This window comes from Geotrypetes seraphini, chromosome 3 (assembly GCF_902459505.1).
Source record: "Geotrypetes seraphini chromosome 3, aGeoSer1.1, whole genome shotgun sequence".
Lineage (NCBI taxonomy): Eukaryota > Metazoa > Chordata > Amphibia > Gymnophiona > Dermophiidae > Geotrypetes > Geotrypetes seraphini.
In genome coordinates this window covers 397,269,072-397,292,813 of record NC_047086.1, presented here as the reverse complement: position 1 = coordinate 397,292,813, position 23,742 = coordinate 397,269,072, and the positions used below count along the sequence as shown (strand labels likewise).

The 23,742-nt window shown below is 42.2% G+C and overlaps 1 protein-coding gene across 1 annotated transcript in view; it reads right to left on the bottom strand.

Moving 5' to 3' along the window:
• KIF6 (kinesin family member 6) overlaps nt 1-23,742 on the bottom strand; it is a 511,469-nt gene that overhangs the window by 34,329 nt on the left and 453,398 nt on the right. Inside the window, exons 18-19 of the mRNA XM_033938641.1 lie at nt 20,794-20,929; nt 12,041-12,129 (exon numbers count right to left, since the gene is read on the bottom strand). Of these exons, the coding sequence (XP_033794532.1) occupies nt 12,041-12,129; nt 20,794-20,929 (225 nt within the window). The remainder of the gene's footprint in view (nt 1-12,040; nt 12,130-20,793; nt 20,930-23,742) is intronic.

The window sequence follows — 23,742 nt, the reverse complement described above, 5'->3', positions numbered from 1 at the left end:
CCAAGTTTCTACAAATGGAAGCTAATAAACCTTAGCAATGTGGACAAGAATAATGGGGCAGATTGAATGTGCTGACTGGTCTTATCTGCTTAAACATAGCTTACAGTATATGTTGTGTTTTTAAAGTGCTGAGAAGTGTTATCAAAGAGACCACTGCCTGGGAATTTTCCCCAGTAGCTTGTCTCAACTACTTCCGTGATACTGCCCAAATCGACAAATCCCATTTGTTTAGTAAAAAAAAATATATATAGATGCACTTATCTTATACTTTAGGTTCTGACGCGTTTCGCTGAGGCTGCTTCAGAAAACCCTAATGCCAAATGAACTTCAGCGTTCAGTTTGTCTCATTACAGTGAGGGTGCTATTGGGAAAAATGCCAGGATAGTGGTCTCTTTGATAATATGTCTGAGCACGTTGAAAACACAACATAGCTGTGTTTAAATAACTGAATGCTGAGTTTGTGTTTGATTTTGATGCTTTCATCATAGTGCATTTACTCGGCATATTGTACTTTGATTTTCCTATTTGTGTGGGTTTGATTGGTCTACTATGAACAGCAGATACCAGGTACTGCCACTAGATAGCAGTAGTGGACTGTCCTTTATACACTACAGACCTCACTTGACTTTCCCTTGAATATAGCATCTACAGTTAGAGTTACATGAGGTCTTGCAGCAGTTTGTTTTGGCTAAGGCTGGCCAGGCGGAGAATGGTGATAAGGAAAAGACCTTTGCTAGAAATGTTTTACAAGCGTGCATTTTGCTTTGCTTAGCCCTGGCATCTGCACTATACCCAGAAATATGTATCATTGGCAAGTCATCAGGTCACTGTTGTGGGGCCAATTCTTGGTTTTCTGCTTAAGGCAAGCACTGTATGAAATTATTTCTAACGACCATGGAAGCCAAGAACAGCAGCAATAACAGCAACAAGTGGCTAACAGGTTCTGGACATAGTGCAGAACAAAACTGCTGAATATTCCTCAGGAAAGCCCATTTGGACTTGAAATGCAGTGAGGGAGGCCAGGCTGAAGTGAGATTCTTCAGCAGATCATGCACCCAGGTTTGTCCTGACCTTATCCAAAGCAGTGAGTTCAATCCCTCCAGCAGGGATCAGGACTTGAAGCTGCTGGCACATATCCGTGACATGGCATCCATTGAAAGAACCAAAAGAAAAAAGTCTTAAGACATCAAATATATTGTGAAAAAAAGTGAACACAAACCAGCTGAGAAGCTTTGAAACAGGCATACATGGAAAAACTTCTCTCAGGAACAAAAAAGGAACGTTACACAAAAAAACTGCCTAACCAGTCACTAAAAGTAAATAATAAAAATTGAAAAAAGCACCAAGAGCAAAGGAAAAGAAATTTAAGAAATTGGTCATTTCCCAACAAGTGGCTAAAAGTCATCATCTAGTGGCAGTAAACCTTTGGGAAGATACTAGGGGCTCCTTTCACGAAGGCGTGGTAGCGGTTTAACGTGCGTAATAGCGCGTGCTAAACCGCCGGACGCGCTAGATGCTACCGCCTCCTCTTGAGCAGGCGGTAGTTTTTCAACCAGCGCGAGGGTTAGCGCGTGATTAAAAGTTCGTGATTAAGAGTAAAACTGTGACTGAGTTCAAAGAAGCGTGGGATGAACACAGAAGATTTAGAATCAGAAAATAATATTAAATATTGAACTAGGCCAGTTACTGGGCAGACTTGCACGGTCTGTGTCTGTATATGGCCGTTTGGTGGAGGATGGGCAGGGGAGGGCTTCAATGGCTGGGAGGGTGTAGATGGGCTGGAGTAAGTCTTAACAGAGATTTTGGCAGTTGGAACTCAAGCACAGTACCGGGTAAAGCTTTGGATTCTCGCCCAGAAATAGCTAAGAAGAAAAAAAAAAAAAAAAAAAAATTTAAATTGAATCAGGTTGGGCAGACTGGATGGACCATTCGGGTCTTTATCTGCCGTCATCTACTATGTTACTATGTTACTATGTAAAAATTGGATAGCTCCAAGTCCAATAAATGCTGGCACTGTAATCTGGAACCAGGGACATTATATTGTCCCTTCATCAAGTTATTTTGGAATTCAATCTGGACTCAAGTAAATTCTTTATTGGAAAACCATGTTGCGCTTTCCTATGATACTGTTTTATTTGGAATGACTATGAGGAAGAAGAGTCAAATATCGTCACATAATAATAAACTTTTATTAGTTATGACAGGGGTTGCCATTCAACATATTACCAATAGTTGGAAAAATTACAAAAATCTTAATTACACATTCTGGTGGAATTCGTTATGTCATATTTTTAAGATGGAAAGAGCAATAGCGGTACAAAAAGGGACATATAATAACTTTGCAAAGATATGGGGGCCATTGGAAAAGTATCGTGATGAATAAACATCAATTCTTTTCTTTTTTAGATTTATCTAGCACACTCAAGGGGGAGGGTGGATTTGGGGTATAAGTTAAAAAACTATGTTTATAATATATTGCATAATATAGTATAATGTTTTCTGGTTGAGAATTTGATGAAGGGTGGGTGGGTGGGGATTTTTATACTATTAGATTTTATGTGTTAGATATTACAGTGCTATATTGGAATTATTTCTGATACATTTTTGTGCACTTGTTATTTGAGTTAAAAATGAATAAAGATATTAAAAAAAAAATAAATTCACGCGCGTTAACCCCGCTAGCGTGCCTTCGTAAAAGGAGCCCTAGATTTTGGCGATATGACTCATACTTTTAAAAAATATACATCACATCAAAAGTGATAGGGAAAATGAAATACAGATAAGAAACTTAAAATTGTTAGCCTAAACGACTACACAATAGAAGAAAGGAAACACAGAAATGTACAGTAATTCATCTGTAATTTATCAAGTCACTGGGACTTGAACACGAGCCGATGGCATCTAACTTACCCCCCTTTTTTACAAAACCATAATGCGTTTTTTAGCGTCAGCTGTGGCGGTAACAGCTGTGACGTTACCGCACGAGCCAGCTACAGTTTTGTAAAAGGAGGGATAACTATGGTAATGGAGTAATTCTAGAACAGATTTTCTACAGACCAGGCTGTTTAGAAAAGTGTGTGGCGGTATTCTCATTTCCAACCCTAAAAGGATGCATTTCAAAAAGATTTCTGGACAAAACTTTATCTTACCAGGCTGGTGTTTGGAGTAAAACTAGAAGTGGTTTATTTTTTAATTCAATCTCTTACCAAATGTTTAGAAGATCTATGAAGTCTTATTTATATGATAAATTTGTTTAAGAAATTCTTGGTATATGATGGATATATTTCTGTATGAATCTGAATTGAAAAATAGCAGAATATAAGACTACTGATTGGATTGGAGTTATTCTATAAAGTGATATAATCAGATTGGTCCAGATGAATTTTGGTCTCCACGGCCTAGCATTAATATGACCTTGTTAAAAATTTTTTACCAGTGCAGACAACATGAATTACAGATACTGCAGTTCCGTGCACTCCCCTATGCATTAGTCAGCTGAGTTATATTTGTTGAACGTTGTATGTGAACTAGTGTGACAGGGTCCAACACTAAGAGTCCCATGTGGCTAGGGAAGTAGACTTAACAGATGTGTGGACAAAGCCATGTGATCTGAAACCACGTGGATGGTGAGTTAGAAAGGCAGAAGCGTATAAGATTTATATGATGGAACTAACAATCAGCAGAGAAGTCTTTCATGGTGTGGATAAGCTATGCCTGGATATAGTGCAGATCTAAAGGTCAACAGATCGGTGCCTTATTTTGTGTCCTCTGTTACTCTGTCTCTTCTATTCATATACTCCTTCTTTGCTTACACCCAATGCTGTCTATTAAAATGTTTTATTGCGCATTGTGTTGCTAAAAGACACTTCTTGACAACACATGACGATTTTAACCTGAGCTTCAGTGGTTCTCCTGAAACACTACACATATGATCTGAACCTGATTAACCGAAGAATGGGGGTCTTACCTCAGCCTTTTCAGTAGAAAAGCAAATGAGTCCTGAACCTGTGTATAGTGCATCTTTATCCATGAGGAAAGTAGTAGGCATCATCTACTTTTTCAACTCCACCTCCATACATCGCCAGGCATCAGTTTGTACTAAAGCAGAGATAATTCCTGAAACTGGAGAAATAACAAGGAAGGGCACAGGGAGCTCCCTGATCACATACTTGTGATCTGCTCTTGCAGGAAACACAATTCATTAACAAATGCAATATGACAGCAGCCATCTACCTGAGTGTAACCAGCATTAATACTTGTTCGGTTCTGACCTTGGCAAGAGCAATCCTATATTGATACTTATCTCTGAAGTTGTAGCTTTGTGTTGTTTTGTATTGCTTGAGTGTCAGTAGACAAGCCACTGCAGAACCATACCTGTCTGTGGCCCAAAGCAGGCTATTTAGAAAACTAATAGGACGGAGCTTCAGAACTCATCTGCTTTTCCACTGGAAAGATTATCAAGGTAAGAACTTAATCTTCTGTTCCAGTGCAAAAAGTACAGGAGTCCTGAACCTGTGGGATGTACCTAAGCAGTCCCTCGAACCAGTGGCGTAGTGAGAGTGAGAGGTGCCTGGGGTAGTGGTGCCCCTCCCCTGTCCTGTTCCTGGCTCTCTGCCACGCATGTACGTCCCTTCTTGTTCCTCATTCCTTTTTAACTTCTCCGATGTGAGCCGCATGCCCGCGCTGGTGTCGACTCACCCTTTGACGTCACTTTCTAGGCATAGGACCTGGAAGTGAGGTCAGAGAGAAAGCGATGATGCCGACATGGGCAGCAATGTTGCTTGTGCCAAAGAAGTAAAAAAGGGAAGGGGGAAGGCAAGGGGGAAAGGGGAAGGCATGGGGCACATGCATGCGGCAGGGGGAGGAGCATGGGTGCAGAGGAAAGGAGGGTTGCCGACACCCCTAGCAAGACAGCGCCCCCCATTCCCCTTACTATGCCACTGCCTCAAACCTAGAGTGGGTTAGAAGATCCTGCTGCGAGCACTGCGGACCCATAAGAGAAGTCCTTTTGTGCTGCACATCCACTCTGTAGAACTTAGTAAAAGTGTGTAGAGTGTACCATGTGGCTGCCCAACAAATCTTGGTGGGCAGAACTGTCCTGGATTCCACCCACGAAGAAGTCACACTTCTGATAGAATGTGCTTTCAATGAAATTGGTGGATGTTTACCACATCCTATGTAGGCAGAGGAAATAGACATCTGTATCCAACTGGAAATCCAGACCTTACAGTTTGGTATTCCTCTCTGGCAAGAGCCCGTTAGGACAATGAAATAATCTGAAAGCTGGAAATCATTTGATGCTTCCAAGTACAGAAGATGTACTCTTCTGACATCTAGCCTTGTTAGTATTTTGTCCTGCTTCTTTACGCATGTGACCTGAAATGCCAGTAGTCATACTTCCTGATTCACATGGAACACCGACACTATCTTTGGCAGAATAGAAGGAACCATACGCAGGGACATTCTTGCATCTGTGATTCTGAGGAATGGTTCCCTGCATGACAAGGCCTGAAGTTCCAAAACTCTTCTAGCTGAAACAATCGCTAACAGCAAAATCATCTTTATAGTGAGGTCCGATAGCATGGCCTCCTGTAAGGGCTTGTACAGGGCCTTACTTAGGGCCTTCAACATGAGGTTAAGGTTAAGGTTCCATTAAGGACAAGTTTGATGCAGAGGCGGACACAACCACACTGCTCCGTTCAGGAACCTGGAAATATCAAGAAGAGAGGTCAAGGAACCTCTCTCCTTTTGAGTTCGAAAACAGGAGAGACTGGCCACCTGAACCTTTAAGGAACTAACTGCCAAGCCCTTCTCTAGACCTTCCTGAAGGAATGATAGGATTGTGAATATTGGAACCATAACTGGCTCTATCTCTTGTTCCAAACACCAGCATTAAATAATTTCCAGGCTTTTGCATAAGCCACAGCTGTCGCTGGTTTCTTGACACGAAGAAGGGTGGTTATGACCACCTCCAAGTACCATTTTTATAATAAGGCTTGCTCTCAAAAGCCATGCCATAAACTCGAAGCATTCTGGATTCTCTAAGGCGAATGGACCCTATGAAAGCAGCAGCAGATGGAGGGAGAGTCCTCAGAATCTGATCTCTTTGCAGACAAACTGGATCCACGTATCATGGGCGACGCAGCCACTCAAGAGCTACAAAGATCACCAGCCCTTGATGTGTCGCTATTCTTCAAATGACACAGCCTATCATTGGCCAAGGTGGGAACGCATACAATAGCTCCCTGGTGGGCCAAGGTTGTACTACAGCGTCCACTCTGGCGTTTCTCCCTCAAGTTTTTAAGGACACAGTCACCGAGGCACAAAATCTATATATACCGCGTATCAACAAAGGATCCAAGATGAAAAAGACCAAAGAACCGGCATGGCTCACTGTAGAGGTGAAGGAAGCGATCAGAGACAAGAAAATTTTGTTTAAGGAATGGAAAAGGTCAAAAACGGATGAAAACTGGATTAAGTACAAACAACATCAACGCAGGCTATATGCTGGAAGATGGGAAACTGACACGGTTGACTGTCAGTCTAGAAGAAATATGCAAGCAGATTGATAGGCTTAAGAGCGACAAATCCCCAGGACTGGATAACATCCATCCGAGGGTCATCAAGGAACTGAAAGGCACTATAGCTGAACTGCTTCAGCTAATAGCCAATCTGTCGATCAAATCGGGAAAGATTCTGGAAGACTGGAAGGTGGCGAATGTTAAGCCGATCTTCAAAATAGGTTCGAGGGGAGATCCAGGAAACTACAGACCGGTGAATCTGATCTCGGTACCGGGAAAGATGGTAGAGTCACTGATAAAGGACCGCATCATTGATCACCTTGATGGACACGATCTGATGAGGACCAGCCAGCACGGTTTCAGTAAAGGCAGATCTTGCCTGATGAACTTGCTGCACTTCTTTGAGGGAGTAAACAGGTAGATAGACAAGGGTGACCCGGTTGACATTGTATATCTGGATTTTCAGAAGGTGTTCGACAAAGTTCCATATGAACGACTACTTCGGAAAATTGCATGCCATGGAATCGAGGGTGAAATATTCACGTGGATTAAAAACTGGCTGGATCATAGGAAACAGAGAGTGGGGGTAAATGGATAATTCTCAGACTGGAAGAGCGTCACCAGCGGGGTGCCGCAGGGCTCAGTGCTTGGACCTGTGCTCTTCAACATCTTTATAAATGATCTGGACATTGGTATGACGAGCGAGGTGATTAAATTTGCGGACGATACAAAGTTATACAGAGTAGTGAAGACACAGGGGGATTACGAAGATCTGCAATGGGACATAATCAAGCTCGAGAAATGGGCATCGACATGACAAATGAGATTCAATGTGGATAAGTGCAAAGTGATGCATGTTGGGTAACAAAAATCTCATGCATGAATACAGGATGTCCGGGGCGGTACTTGGAGAGACCTCCCAGGAAAGGGACTTGGGAATTCTGATCGACAAGTCCATGAAGCCATCTGCACAATGTGCTATGGCGGCGAAAAGGGCGAACAGAATGCTAGGAATGATCAAGAAGTGGATCACGAACAGATCCGAGAAGGTTATCATGCCGCTGTACCGGGCCATGGTGCGCCCTCACCTGGAGTACTGCTTCCAGCACTGGTCGCTGTACATGAAGAAGGATACGGTACTACTCGAAAGGGTCCAGAGAAGGGCGACTAAAATGGTTAAGGGGCTGGAGGAGTTGCCGTACAGCGAGAGATTAGAGAAACTGGGCCTCTTCTCCCTTGAAAAGAGGAGACTCATGGATGAAGATGCACTACCCACAGGTTCAGGACTCATGTGCTTTTTGCACTGGATGCCCTTGTAGTGTGTTAGCCTTAGGCAAGTTGACTTTACACTGCACACATGATTGTGGCAAGTGGAAAAGAAAATCCTCTTTTACCAGGCAATTCTATTTCAATTTAATCAAACCAAAATGCTATCCAAAACAAGCTATGGCTCAGGATGTCCCATAAAGAACTTAACACCCAGGACACATGGAGCTCTAAAATCCATTTCAGACCTTTCAGGTGTAATTCTATCTGCAGGCCAAACGACCATGGCTGTTGGGAAATATGATTACAAAGACCAAACATTTTTGTGGCTTCCCAATGCTCTGTAAACGTTTGCAACGAAAACAGCAAGCTAGATTCTTAGCAAATTTTACACATTCACAGACGTTGGAACTCTGACAATGAACTATGGTTAAATGACTGGTTGGTACAGTTTGTAAGATAGAAATCTTGGAAAAATCTGACCCTGTGTAATGAAAGGGAGAGCCAGAATTTCAGTCTAGAGGCCCTCTCTCGGCTGCTCTGATGGCAGCACAAACAAGTGTGTGACACAAGCAACCCAAACATGTGATTTATCACTTATTTCCCCACTTATTTTTAAGGTGCAAGATACATACAAGTACTCCTTAAAAATACAGATTTTGCCTTCCCATCAAATATGTGAGAACTGGGATGTTTTAGGCTATCTCCATGCATGCGAAGTCAGAATAGGTACACTCCTGCTATAGCCAATCTAATGAAATATTGACAAAATAACATTCTTTATATTTTTCACTACAAATTCACTAATGCAAACACTTTTTGCAAATTAGTTTGCTAAATAATTTTATACATGTCATAATACTGCAGAAAAGTTTAGTTTATTAATACTTTCTATACTGCCTTTCTACAGAAAATCAAAGCTGTTTATAATGTACTAGCTTTATAGCCCGTTACATTAACGGGTGCTAGAATATATGTGTGTGTCTGTCTTTATTTCTTTCTCTCTCTGTCTCCTTAGCTGCTTTTTCCTGTCCATTCTCCCTTCTTTTTACCTCCCCTGTATCCACCACAACCCCTTCACTGCTCCCCTTATCCAGCAGCAGCCCTTCTCCCTTTGTTTTACCTCCCCCCTGTCCATCAGCACCTCTTCCTGCTCCCCCTGTCCAGCAGTAGGCCTCCCTTTATTCCCCCCATGTCTATCAGCACCTCTTCCTGCTCCCCCTGTCCAACAAGAGGCCTCCCTTCCTTTCACCCCCTGTCCATCAGCACCTCGTCCTGCTCCCCCTGTCCAGCAGTAGGCCTCCCTTCATTTCCCCCCCATCCATCAGCACCTCTTCCTGCTCCCCCTGTCCAGCAGTAGACCTCCCTTCATTTCCCCCCCCATCCATCAGCACCTCTTCCTGCTCCCCCTGTCCAGCAGTAGGCCTCCCTTCATTTTTCCCCCCCCTGTCCATCAGCACCTCTTCCTGTTCCCCCTGTCAAGCAATAAGCCTCCCTTCCTTTTTTTCCCCCCTGTCCATCATCACCTCTTCCTGCTCCCTCTGTCCAGCAATAGGCCTCTCTTCATTTCCCCCCCCCCACTCGTCCAACAGCACCTCTTTCTGCTCCCTCTGTCCAGCAGTGGGCCTCCCTTCATTTCCCCCCCTGTCTATCAGCACCTCTTCCTGCGCCCCCTGTCCAGCAGTAGGCCTCCCTTCATTTCCCCCCGTCCATCAGCACCTCTTCCTGTTCCCCCTGTCCAGCAATAAGCCTCCCTTCCTTTTTCCCCCCCTGTCCATCATCACCTCTTCCTGCTCCCTCTGTCCAGCAATAGGCCTCCCTTCATTTCCCCCCCCTGTCCATCAGCACCTCTTCCTCCTCCCCCTGTCCACGGGAGTTAGTACAGGGCCGGTGTCTGCTGTTCTCCCCAGAGTCCTTGCCGCCCCCCCTTCCCTTCCTTTCCCGCGGACTGACTACCTACCCAGCGATTCAAGCAGCGTGTGCAGCAGTCTTCACATGCTGCTTCGGGTCCTTCTACTGCCCTGATTTACTCTGGCACGTCCCTGATGACATCATCAGAGACGCAGCAGAGCAAATCAGGGCAGTAGAAGGGCCCGAAGCAGCGTGTGAAGACTGCTGCACACGCTGCTTGAATCACCAAGGAATCACCGATTTTCCTGCCCAATTGGGTGTTTTTTTCAAACATCCTGGTGGGTTTATTTTATAGCTTTTTCACCCCCCTTTGGCTTCTCCTAACCACACTGGCGTTGTGGTGTAAATAAAATAAAGAAACAAAAAGGACTTTTCCTCTCTCTGTTAAATCCTAGCTCATGTTTGCAGTCTAACACCAGCTCTGGCAGGATACACATTTCAAATCTGACATATTGTAATCACAAAACAGAAAATAAAATTAGTTTTTCTACCTTTTTGTTGTCTGGTTATTTTTCAAATCTTGTTGGTCCCAGGCTCTGGTTGTCTTCTGATAACTTGCTTGCCAAGGTCTCCTTCTTTCTTCTTTCTCCGTGCTAACCATCCATCTGCCCTCTCTGTCCTCCCCTTCCGTTTCCCTTCTCTCCCCCCGGATGTCTGGCATCTTTCCTTTTTTTGTCTCCCTCCACAGATCCACCTTTTCTTAACTACCCTTTCATCCAGCAGCTCTCCCTCCTTCCCTACCACACCAGGGTCCACCATCTCTCCCTTTCTTTTCCCAACTACCCTCCTAACCAGTATCTCTATCCCCCCCTCCACACCATCCCCTGTGTCCAACTTCTCTCCCTTTCTGTTCCTTCCCTCCCTAAAACCCATGTCCATCATCTCTCTCTCTCTCCTCTATTTTCAGACCCATTTTTTCTTCCCAACCAAAGTCTGGCATATGCACGTCTCTTTGAACCCCTCCCCCTTCCCACCAGGGCCCCCCCTCCCCTGAAGGCCTGTCCCCCCTTGAAGGCCTGCCTGCCTGTTCCCCCTGAAGGCCGGCCCCCCCTTGAAGGCCTGCACCCCCCCGAAGGCCTACACCCCCCTCGAAGGCCTCCCCCCCTTGAAGGCCTGCACCCCTCCCAATGGCCTGTACCCCCCCGAAGGCCTACACCCCCCTCGAAGACCTGTCCCCCCCTTGAAGGTCTGTGCCCTCCCTTGAAAGCCTGTCACCCCCCCCGAAGGCCTGCCTGTCTCCCTTGAAGGCCTGCCCTCCCCTGAAGGCCTGCACCCCCCCGAAGGCTTGTCCCCCCTTTGAAGGCTTGCCTGCCTGTTCTCTATGAAGGCCTGTCCCCCTGAAGGCCTGTCTCCCCCCCCTCAACAAGGTCTGCCTGCCCACCCCACCCTGAAGGCCTGCTGCCCCCCCCACTACCTAGAAGGACCGCTCGGCCCCACCACCACCACCACCACCACCACGAAGCACTGCTCATTCCCCCGGCCTCCACGCTTCATTTCCCTGGGGAAACAACCTGCAGCAAGATCGCGCGATGCCAGCGATCTTTGCTTGCTTCAGCTGTTTCCTCCGCCGCGGTCCCGCCCCTCCTCTGACGTCAGAGGAGGGGTGGGACCGTGGCGGAGGAAACAGCCGAAGCAGGCAAAGATCGCTAGCATTGCGATCTTGCTGCAGGCTGTTTCCAAACGCGACACCCGGCGCAGGGGGGGGGAACCGGACCGGACTGGGAGCACCCCCTCAGGGCATGGCACCCGGGGCGGATCGCCCCCCACTTGGTACGCCACTGGAAAGGGTAGATGTGAATCGCTTGTTCATGCTTTCAAAAAATACTAGGACTAGGGGGCATGCATTGAAGCTACTAAGTTTGAAATATTGGTAAAACAATGTGGAAAGTTGAGCACAGAGAACTAGAAATGGTACCTGATGAGGAATATGCATGGCATTTTGAAATAAGCATTGTATTTATTTATTCAGTTTTCTATACTGCTCTCCCAGTGGAGCTCAGAACAGTTTACATGAATTTATTCAGGCACTCAAGCATTTTTCCTTGTCTGTCCTGGTAGGCTCACAATCTATCTAATGTACCTGGGGCAATGGGGGGATTACGTGACTTGCCCAGGGTCACAAGGAGCAGCATGGGTTTGACCCTTCAACCTCAGAGTGCTGAGGCTGTAGCTGTAACCACAGTACCACGGTTCCCTCTGATTAGGATTAGTCAGTGGTGTTTTGCTCATGCTACTCTGTTTTAAGACTGTCATGGCACATTATGCTTGTGCTAAGTCTGCTCTTTGAGAGTAAGAATCCCGAATCCCTCTCAGTGCTTTAGAACAGTTGTCTGCCAATTTACCTGCTGCTCCGAAGCCTCTGCTGGGAATTCAGTGGAGTTAGGCCAGGAACCCTCCGGACACTTGAGGAGTTGGCTGGTGGTGACTGATCCTGATGAGATATTAAAAAATTCCACATTCTGTAATAATAAATCCAATCTTAAATTATATTAATTCAGCTATCATGGTCTACACTAGAGTACCTGCTGCTTTGCCCTCCTCCCTCTATTTTGCCTAACAACCAATGCTCCCTCTACGGATTGGCTCGGTGCATGCACATTTTTTTCCTCGTCTGAGCAACAAATTCTAAAAAAAAAAAAAATTTTGTGTGAGCAATATGTTCTAAAAATCAACAATTTTCCAGATTTGCAAGTATTTCTGTGAGCGACACTCCTAGAATGTATGAGCGATTGCTCATGTGCTCAGCTTAGAGGGAACATAACCAATGACCTGCTTCAGGGACATATAAGCCCAAACACTATAAACTAAACCTACGATTTAGTGCTGGGTCAAGACTTCTAGATCTCAGCTTTCAGTTTGTCAGAACTTCTCAGCAGGTGCTGACTGGCTTGAGTTACTCTGAAAACTTTGATCTCCAGGCAGGTCAAGAGTATCCAAATCAATTACTGGGCTCCAAGCTGTAAACTACTATAACTGAAGATTGAGAGGCAAAAAATTCAAAGCTGGGAATATCTGCCACATCCCGCAGTATTACATTTTATGGTTTGACTAGTTTTCTAGAGACCAAACTGTTATTCCTTAGATTTGCAGTCACAGATATCAGAATTCACAGATTTTCTTGTGTCACCTCTGTTAAGAAGTTTACATTGGCTTCCTTTTCGATTGAGAGTTGTTTAAATGTGCCTGTGCAGTTATAAAAATCTTACATGGTATCTTTGATTTGCTGGTCCCTCTATCTTTCAATTCTTCGAGATCTTCACGATGCAGATCTATCCATGTATTTAAACTTTCTTTTCCCACTGTAAAAGGTTCTAGATCTATCAGTAAACTTGTTCATTCCTTCCCCTATTTACTAACAGCAATTTGGAACAACTTACCTTCTCAAATAAGATCCCATCTATCCCTTCAAGTTTTTCAAAAACTTCTGAAAATTACTCTGCTTCAGTGTTTTCTAGCATATAAGTTTCTATGAGGTCAATTCTTCTTTTAACTATAACTATTGTTATCCGAGGCGAAGCCTTGTTTCTCAGGGATGACTCAGTATATAAGTCTAAGATTTAGTTTAGTTTAGTACTCTAGGTGGTGGTAAAGTATGACTTTATGGTATATTCTTTTATGGATAAGCATAATTATTTATTGAATACATTGAACAATGCGATTTAATTTTTTTTAAAAAAAGCACAGATAAGTTTTTTGAAGGACCAATGATTGAATGCACAACCCCAGTAAGACATAAAAATAATTAATGTCCGGGTGTATGAGGTCCTTTTTATCTGTATTGAAGCATACAAATTATAGTTAACATATGTTGCATTAAGTACTTTGTCAAATGTCTTTTGAAACTCCAAATACACAATATTAACAGGCTCACCTTTATCCACATGTTCATTCACCCTTTCAAAGAAATGCAGTAGATTGCTGAGGCTAGATTTCCCTTGTCTAAATCCATGTTGGTTTTCTCTCATTAATCCATGCTTATATACATGTTCTGTCATTTTGTTCTTTATAATAATCTCTACTATTTTGCCTGGCACCAAAATCAGACTCATCAGTCTATAATTTCCCGGATCACCTCTGGAATCCTTTTCAAAAATTGGCATATTGTTGGCCACCCTCCAGTCTTCCAGTACTATGATGGATTTTAAAGAAAAATTACAAATTACTAACAATAGCTCTGCAAGTTCATTTTTCAATTCTATCAGCACTCTGGAATATATACCATCTGGTCCAGGCGATTTGCTACTGTTCAGTTTGTCAAATTGACCCATTACATCATCCAGTATTACAGAGATTTGTTTTAGTTTCTCTGATTGATCAGAATTGAATACCATTTCTGCCACTGGTAGCTCCCCCACATCTTCCTCGGTGAAGACCGAAGCAAATAATTCATTTAATCTCTTTACTATGGCCTTGTATTTCCTGAGAGCCCCTTTTATCCCTCAGTCGTGTAGCGATCCAACTGATTCTCTTCCTAGCTTCTTGCTTGTAATATACCTAAAAAAAGGTTTTACTGTGTGTTTTTGCTTCCAGCACAATCTTCTTTTCAAGGTCTCTTTTTGCCTTCCTTATTAGCACCTTACATTTGACTCAACGTTCCTTGTATTATTTACAATTATTTTCAGTTGGATCCTTTTTCCACTTTCAGAAGGATTCTTTTTTAGCTCTAATAGCTTCCTTCACTTTACTCGCTAACCACACTGGCTGCCATTTGGTCTTCCTTTCTCCTTTTTTAATACATGGAATCTATCTTGTTTGTGCTTCCAGGATGGTATTTTTGAATTACATCCATACCTGATATACTGTATATTTTTGAACTTTGCAGCTGCACTTCTAAGTTTCTTTTTACCATTCTCCTCATGTTATCATAGCCTCCTTTTTTAAAGTTAAGTGCTGTTGTATCGCATTTCCTGATACAACTTATTCCAGGGATTATATCAAATCTGATAATGTTATCAAGCAGCCCCAGTACTATTACGTCCCACACCAATTCATGCGCTCCATTAAGAACTAGATCTAGAATTGCTTCACGTCTTGGTTCCTGAAACAGCTACTCCATAAAGCAGTACTTGATTTCATCAAGGAATTTTATCTCCTTAGCATGCCCTGATGTTGCATTTACCCAATAAATATTGTGGTAATTGAAATCACCCATTATTATTGTGTTACCCAGTTTGTTATCCTCCCTAATCTGATAACATTTCAGCATCTGTCCATTCATCCTGGTCAGATGGATGGTAGTACACTCCTATCACTATCCCTTTCCCCTTTATGCATGCAATTTCTACCCATAGGGATTCCAAGGTGCATTTCTGCTCCTGTAGAATTTTCAGTCCTTTCAATTCAAGGCCCTCCTTAATATATAATGCTATGCTTCTACCTATTCGATCCACCCTATCACTACGATATAGCTTGTACCCAGGTATGACAGTGTCCCATTGGTTATCTTCCTTCCACCAGGTCTCAGAGATGCCTATTATAATTAGAGTATCTATTCATTTAGTGCAATATATTCTAAATCCCCATCTTGTTTATTAGGTTTCTGGCATTTGCATACAGACATTTCAAACAATGTTTGTCATATCTATTTACAATTTGTTCAGCAGTTGGCATGGATAATTTGCAATCTTTAAAATCAGCCTGCTCTGTATTTAAGGAAACCTGGTCTACTGTGGCCTGTATTGCAATCTCACTATCAGGATACTCTATCTTTCCTTTTATGATGATATATTTTAAAGATACCTTGTCCTGAACCATGCTATTTTGAATGACTGTTGGCCTTCCCCTAGTTTCTGGTTTAAAAGCTGCTCTATCTCCTTTTTAAATGTTGACACCAGCAGCAGCCTGGTTCACCCTGATTAAGTTGGAGCCCATCTTTGTGGAACAGGCTCCCCCTTCCCCAGTATGTCACCCAGTTCCTAGCATGTCTAAAACACTCCTCCCTGAACTATCGCCTCATCCACGCATTGAGACTCCAGAGCTCTGCCTGTCTCTTGAGTCCTGCGCATGGAACAGGAAGCATTTCTGAAAATGCTACCCTGGAAGTTCTGGATTTTAACTTCCTACCTAAGAGCCTAAATTTTGCATTCCACATTTCCCTATGTCATTGGTACCCACAAATACCAAGACAGCAGGTCCCTCTCCAGCATCTAGGTGATGCATGAGGTCCTCCACCTTTGCATCAGGCAGGCAAGTGATCAAGCGAGTTTCACGTCCACCAGCCACCCAGCTATCTACATGCCTAATGATCGAATCTCCCACTATAACGGCTGTCCTAACCCTTCCCTCCTGGGCAGAAGCCTCTGGAGTCACATCCTTCATGCAAGAGAACATTGCATCCCCTGGTAAGCAGATCCATGCTAAAGGATTATTATTTTTTTCCTTTATGGTTTTGTTTTATTTCTACATATTACCTTGAAGAGTGGACTAACTTGGCCAATGCACCATTTTACCCAATATAAAAAGAATACATCTGATTCTAGCAGCCCCCTCCTTCTCCCCATTCTGAACCCCTTGCCCTGAAACTTAAAAAAAAATCCCTATTGTCCCTCCCACCTTCTTGACCCCTTTTCTTTCCTTCTCCCCTTGATGTATCTTGAAGAGGCAGGAGCAATGGCCCCACTGCTCTTGTCTCTGCACCACCATCTTGTAATATAGTGTTGTCTGACCCCCACATTGTGCAGCTTCAGATGCACTGATTAGAGTCCTTTGGAGTCAATAAAGTTTCTAGCATTCTTGATCATCTTTGTCGTGTTTTTCTGTATGCTTTTTCTTGCGAAGGTGTTCTCTTCTGTCTGTTTGCACTGAATAGGGGCCAGTCTGTAAAATAAGGGAATTTTTCTCTTATTTGGGAGTCTGGGCACAGCCTATCAAATAGAGTAACAATTCTCTTATCAGACTGATATCACTTGGTGAATCCCAGGATGCACCACGCAGAGTCAAGCTGTGCTATTTTCCGATATTGTGTTATGAAGGGGGGGGGGGGTTCTGGGGAGAGGTTGAGAGAGGGGGTGCCACTAGATACCAGAAAGGTTTTTTTAAAATGTCATAGCAGGGTTTTTGATTCTTTATTAAATGTTTGGATTAATAGGAAAGATTATATTGTATAATATATGTGATTGCATATGATATGGGAGGGATAGGAGGGAGGGGTTTATAATTTCATTAATTTAAGTTGATTGTAATAGAATATCAAATGATGTTTTTAAGTTCAAATGTTATTTCTTGATACACTTGTTGTAAGATGAAAAAATGAATAAAGATTTTTTTTTAATGTCATAGCAGGGGAGTTGGGTTGGGGGAAGGAGGGGGCTGCTAGACTAGGCTATTTGGTTTTGGAGTTGCTGGGTGGAAAGTACCACTTGATACCAAGGAGAGGGTGATTGGAGGATTAGGGGCCATCTTAGGGACAGGGAATTGGGGATCTGGGAGAGCATTTTAGCTTTTCTGCCCCAATATATCAGGTGAGTTAACCCTTCAACACTGCCTCAGACCAGGAGGTAATTTTCTTGTGTTCTGCCTTCTGCACTGGGCAGAATAGCTAATAACTTACCTCCCTTTTTATCAAGCTGTGCTGCCGAGCTGCCCATTCTTTTTTTTTTGTTTAAAAATCTTTATTCATTTTTTTTGTGTTACAACAAGTGTTACAAATAAACTCAATAGAAACTTAAATACACACTTGAATAACTCATATATTAATATCAAGTTTAACATTAATATAATAATCCCCTGTCCCACCCTCCTTCCCAACCAATAATATATTAATCGATTTTATTGTATATTCTTTGAATATTAATTTAGTATGTAATAATCAAAATTGAAAAACCCACCCCATTTCCCTCTTTACAATTATCTTATCATGGGAAAAGTTCATTAGAGAAATCATGTTAACGGTCTTCAAATATTTCCAGTTTTATTTATGGGAAAAATTATCCTTCTTTACAAAAATCGGTTATTGGTCCCCATATTTTTTTAAATTTATTCATGTATCCTTTGTGTGTTGCAATAGCGTGTTCCATTTTATATATGTGGCATACCGAATTCCACCAGAACATATAATTCAATCTATCATGTTGTTTCCAATTGAATGTAATTTGTTGTATTGCAATTCCAGTTAAAATAAATAAAAGTTTGTTATTACTGGATGAAATTTGACTTTTTGCTCTCATAGTTGTTCCAAATAATATAGTATCATATGTCAAGGCTACTGGATTTTCTAACAACCTGTTAATTTGGGGCCAAATTGATTTCCAGAATGATAGGATAAATGGACAAAAGAATAAAAGATGATCTAATGTCCCAATTTCAATATGACAGTGCCAGCATCTATTAGATCTTGAACTATCTATTTTTTGTAAACGAGTAGGGGTCCAAAAAGCTCTATGAAGAAGAAAAAACCAAGTTTGTCTCATAGATGCTGACACCGTACATTTTAGCCTCCAAGACCAAAGTCGTGGCCATTGAGATGCACTAATTTGGTGTTTTATCTCAATGCTCCAAATGTCTCTAAGACCATTTTTTGGTTTTTTATTTATATATCCGGATATTAATTTATACCACTGTGCGGCTTTGTGACCTATTGAGTCCATCTGGAAACATAAGAATTCCAAACTGTGATATTTAGCAAGATCTTTCCATTCAGGGAACCCTTTCTGAATAGATTGCTTCAATTGCAACCATTTAAAATATTGTGTTTTATTGAGACCAAATTTTTGTTGCAATTGTGAAAACTCCAGCAATTTATCATTTTTAATTACATCATCCAAAGTGCGAATGCCTGCTATCATCCAATGTTTCCAGATGACTTTAAAACCGCCAATTTTGATCTTGGGGTTTAGCCATATAGTTTGGTTGGTTGATTTACTAATTGGAATTTGAGTAAGATTACTTATGTATTTTAGAGTTTTCCAGGTATCCATAAAGATTTTATGATCTTTGTATAACCTTGGCATTTTGATACTAATTACATGATTAAGACGTAATGGAAACATAAGTCTCCATTCTAGCCAAAACCAATCTGGAGTATTATCTGTGGGTTCTGGGAGGATCCAATACATACCATGACGTAAGATATAGGCTTGATGATACCTATAAAAATTGGGAAAATTTACCCCTCCCTCCTTAATTGGTCTTTGTAATGACGCTAGAGCAATTCTTGGTTTTTTATTAAGCCATATAAATTTTGTCAAAGTCCTATTAATTTTTGTATAAAACGAATCTTGAAAGAAAGCTGGTATCATCCCCATTTGGTAACATACTATCGGTAAAATCATCATTTTTACCGTTTGTACTCTTCCCCACCAAGATAAGTGCAAAGGATTCCATTGCTCACACATTTCTGTTACTTTTTGTAATAAGCATTTTTCATTAATTTTCATTGTTTCGTCTACTGTTTTTGTTATCAAAATTCCAAGGTATTTAATATATTCTTCCTTCCAAACAAAAGGGAATGTATCAAATAAACCTTTTGTACAATGTATATTTAGTGGAAGAATTTCTGATTTATTCCAATTAATTTTATATCCTGAAAAATTTCCAAATTTCTCAATCAATTCAAGTAGATGTGGAATGGTGGATTCTGGATTCTTCAGATATAGTAATAAATCATCTGCGTAAGCAGATATCTTATATTCTTTATCTGAATGAGGTATACCCTGTATCTCCTTAGCTTGTTGGATAGCTAATATTAAGGGTTCTAAAACAATATCAAACAGCAAAGGGGATAAGGGACATCCTTGTCTAACTCCTCTCTGTAGATTAAATTTTTCTGAAAACGTATTATTAATATATAGTCTAGCAGAAGGGGAGCTATACATTGTTTGTATCATTTGTATAAATCCAGGACCTATACCAAACCATTCCATTGCTTGATACATAAAAGGCCATTCTACTCTATCAAAGGCCTTTTCTGCATCTAATGAAATTGCAAAAGTAGGTTCATTCATTTTCTTTGTTAAATATAACATATGGAATGTTAATCTGGTATTGTGAGATGAATGTCTTTGAGCAACGAATCCTGTTTGATGCATACCTATTATATGGGGGAGAGCTTTAGCTAATCTTAGCGCAAGTATTTTTGCTAATAATTTTCCATCTACATTTATTAAAGATATTGGTCTATAGTTTGATACCAAAGTGGGATCTTTATTGGACTTTGGCAAAACAATAGTCAAAGATTCTGCTATAGTGCCTTTAATACAACCTTTATTGAGTTGATATTGATAGAGATTTAATAAATAGGGTAATAAAAAGTTTTGAAATGTTTTATAAAATTCCACTGTATATCCATCACCACCTGGAGCGGATCCAACCCAGAAATAAAAACGGCACCTCTGTCTCCCGACTCTCATTCAAAAACGTACCAGGATCGAGAAAGGCACCCCTCTTTCTCCAACTTGATTAAGGAGGCAAAGTTTAATTTGAATGTAAAATCTTTTTTTTGTAGTTTTTTCCTGAAAATTAAGCCTGTTTGTACGGAGCTATACTTTCACCCAACCGTCTTCATTCGCGTCCAAGCCACGCCCATTCTAATCCTATGGGTGGTTCAGCATTTAGCAGGGGGTTTACTTAACCATTTATTTTAATATGTTGTGTGCTGATGTCTGCCTCACGAGTTAACACCTGCTAACCCATTTCTGCAGCGTTTGCTCATTAAAGTGCATGCAGATCTCTCTGAAACTGCATATTCCTGCCCACACTAGCTTTCTGCATCGGTCCCTCTGAGATAATTTTCTGTAATGTCTCTGCTTTTTACAATCAATTACTTTCAATTTGCTGTTCTCTCTCACCCACACACGCTCATTTTTTTGCCATGTATCAGTAGAATTCCCATTTCAGGTTGCTGGGGAATGATCCATGCTTCCCTTCCTAGGCCGCATCTTGCCCACATGGCTCTATTTTCAGGTGTTGCTGTTTACATATAGGAACACTAGTTAATTCCTGATATAAAACAAATTGTTTATTTTAGGAGATTTTCAAAGAAAATGAGCTTTCTTGATGGCTTGCTAAAACATACTATAATTGCACGTTTTTTTCAGGCAATGGCTGCAGATACCATTTTCACAGTGTACTGTTGAAAATATCAGGCAGAATCCGATACCTGCAAACTCATCGTTTGTTTGGACCACCAGTCTTCAAAGTCCTTCTGTAATTTCATTTTGGCTTTCTCCAAGAGAAACTGTAAATGTTCTATTTCTGTCTTCAGCCCCTTCAGACGATTAAACAATGCTTTATAACTGTAGAAGGGAGAAAGCCACAAATCAGTCACAGGACCACAGGATCCATCAGTGTGATGATCAGCACAGATTTTAGACGCTGATTCAGGCAGAGGCTATTTGTGGTCTTGAATGCAGTTCTTATACCAAGAGAGAAAACTGACTTCAAGAGCATGTCTTCTAACCTTTCTCTACCTCATTATTAGCTATTTAGAGAAAGCGGATAATAATGGCCTTTAATACTTTCTTCAGCATAATTCATTATCTAGCAAGTGGCTAGCACATACCATCTTTTCTCTTTATCTATACACACCCTGAACCCTTGAAGAAAAAATATAACACATACAGCTGATGCATATTTACTGGGCTATCAAAATGGCAGAGATCGTGTTTCCTAAAAACCCACATTTTTATCTAGTACTGTCCACATGGACCACTCCTATCCCTGAACCAATGCTGATCAGACTTATGAGTTTGCCAAAACTGCCTTGTTACTGTAAATAGTCCCAACCATAGGCGTCGGAACAGGGTTGGGGCATGAATTTGGGACACAGAATGGAGAGAGGGGGCACAAATAGGACAAAGGCTGGAAGGAAGGAGGAAGGAGGCACTAACTTGGGACACAGAAAGGAGGGAGGGATGTGAACTTGGGACAAAGGAAGGAAGGAGGGAGGGGCCATGAATTTGGGACACAATGGAGAGAGGGGAAATGTTGGGACACATAAGGGAGAGAGGGGCACAAACATGGGACAAAGGCTGGAAGGAAGGAAGGAGGGGGCACTAACTTGGGACACAAAAGGGAGGGAGCATGAACTTGGGACATAGGATCGAAGGAAGGGGGAAAGAGATGTTGAGATGGGGGAGGGAATAGAAAGAGGAGAATTGCTGGGCTTAGGAAGGGAGAGCATTGTTGGACATGGTGATGGGAGAGGAATGAGGTAGAGAGAGATGAGAGGGAGAAATGTTGAATGTGGTGGTGAAGAGGGAACAGTGAGACAGATAGAAAGGGATGCAAGAGGGAGGAATGTTGGATATGGTGGTGGAAGGAATGGAGGGAGAGATGTGGCATGGAGCTGAAGAGTGATAGAAGAAAAAATGTTGGGCATGGGGCTGGTGGGCAGGGGTGAAAGATACTGCACACAGTCTGGGGGATAAGAGGGGGAGAAATGTTAGATGTGGCAGTAGAGAGAGTGGGAGAGATGCACTCTGGACCCTCTCTCTCTCTCTTTCCCCACTCCCTTTGCAGCACGGGAGGGAATGAGAGAGATGGTGGACAGTGAGAGAGAGAGAGAGAGAGACACTGCACATGGGGGTGGAGAGAGGAAGAAATGCTGTGCAGTGATGGAGAGGAGGAAAAGCGTGCTTTGTGTAGTTTAATTTTGTGGTTACCATTGTGTATTGTTAATAAGATTATATTGTGTGTATATGAAAAATAAATGGAAGAAATATCATTTACAATTAGTACTATTATTATGGGGGTGGGGTTTGGGGCGGAGCTTGGGTGGATCTGGGGCAGGGTCAAGGTAGAGCTTTACCCACCAAACAAATTAGCATTCCGCTGCTTATACCAACACCTATGTAGTAATTTTAAGTATCAGAACTGTCACTCTACTGTTAATTTTCCTCATATCTATGCCAGAGTTGTCCATCTGTATATGGAATCATTCCTTTCACTACATGAATACTGTGCTCACTCTATTATCACTATTAGATGTCTTTATGCTAACTTTATTTACCTAACACTTCCAGAAAACACTACCCAACTTTCTCTTCATCTACTTTTATTATGCATGTAAACTTGTAACCCGTTCTGGGCTCTTCTGGGAGGATGGGCTAAAAAACCCCGACTAAATAAATAAATAATCAGAGCTGTACAAAGGGCTGTGTGAGCAGTGTGGCTATATAGGGTGCAAATACTGCTGCCAGTCAACCATCTCTTCTCATTGGTGTTGGTGAACCAATCGATTATTCTCTCACGGCTAGACTACTGTAATTCTATCTATCTAAGCCTAACCAAAAACACCTTGCAAAGACTTCAACTGATCCAACGGGGGGGGGGAGGGGGGAGAAGGACGCTGAAAGTAAATGGGGAAGAGAGAGTGGGGAGAAGACGCTGAAGGGAAATGGGGAAGAGAGAGTGGGGGGAAGACACTGAAGGGAAATGGGGAAGAGAGAGTGGGGAGAAGACGCTGGCAGCGAAGAAGACAGATGCCAGACTATGGGGGGAGCGGAGGGAAGAAGATGGGTGCCAGACCAATTTGGAAGGAGGGGAGAAAGGGAGAGGCACAGTAACAGAGCAAATGGAAGATGCAGAGAGAAGAGAGACAGTGGATGGAAGGAATTGAATGAGAACATGAGGAAAGCAGAAACCAGGCAACAAAGGTAGAAAAAAAAATTTTATTTCTTTTTTTTTTTTTTTGCTTCAGGATAAAGTAGTATATCAGTTGTGTTGATAAAAATTTATAAACAAAGCCTTGCCTGCTGAACATCTCTTTCTCCAGTTCAGTAGCCAGAACTTTGATTTATAGGAAGGAATAAGCTAAATATTGCAGTACTGAGGCTTGTATGGATGCTGCACGGATGGTGACAGGGCGGTGAATGGGATGGTGGTGACGGGGCGGTGAAGGGGATGGTGCAGTGACGGGGACAGATTTTTTTCCCCGTGTCATTCTCTAGTGCTCACATCAAAAGTTTCCCTCTGACTCAGCTTCCTGTTTCTGCTTTTGACTGAGCACCGCATTGCCGATCTGAAGTTCTGTTGATGCCAGGGGTAGAAGGAGGCCCGTTGCCAATCTTAAGTGTCATCGCAGGGGTGTGTGTGTGTTTGTGTGTGT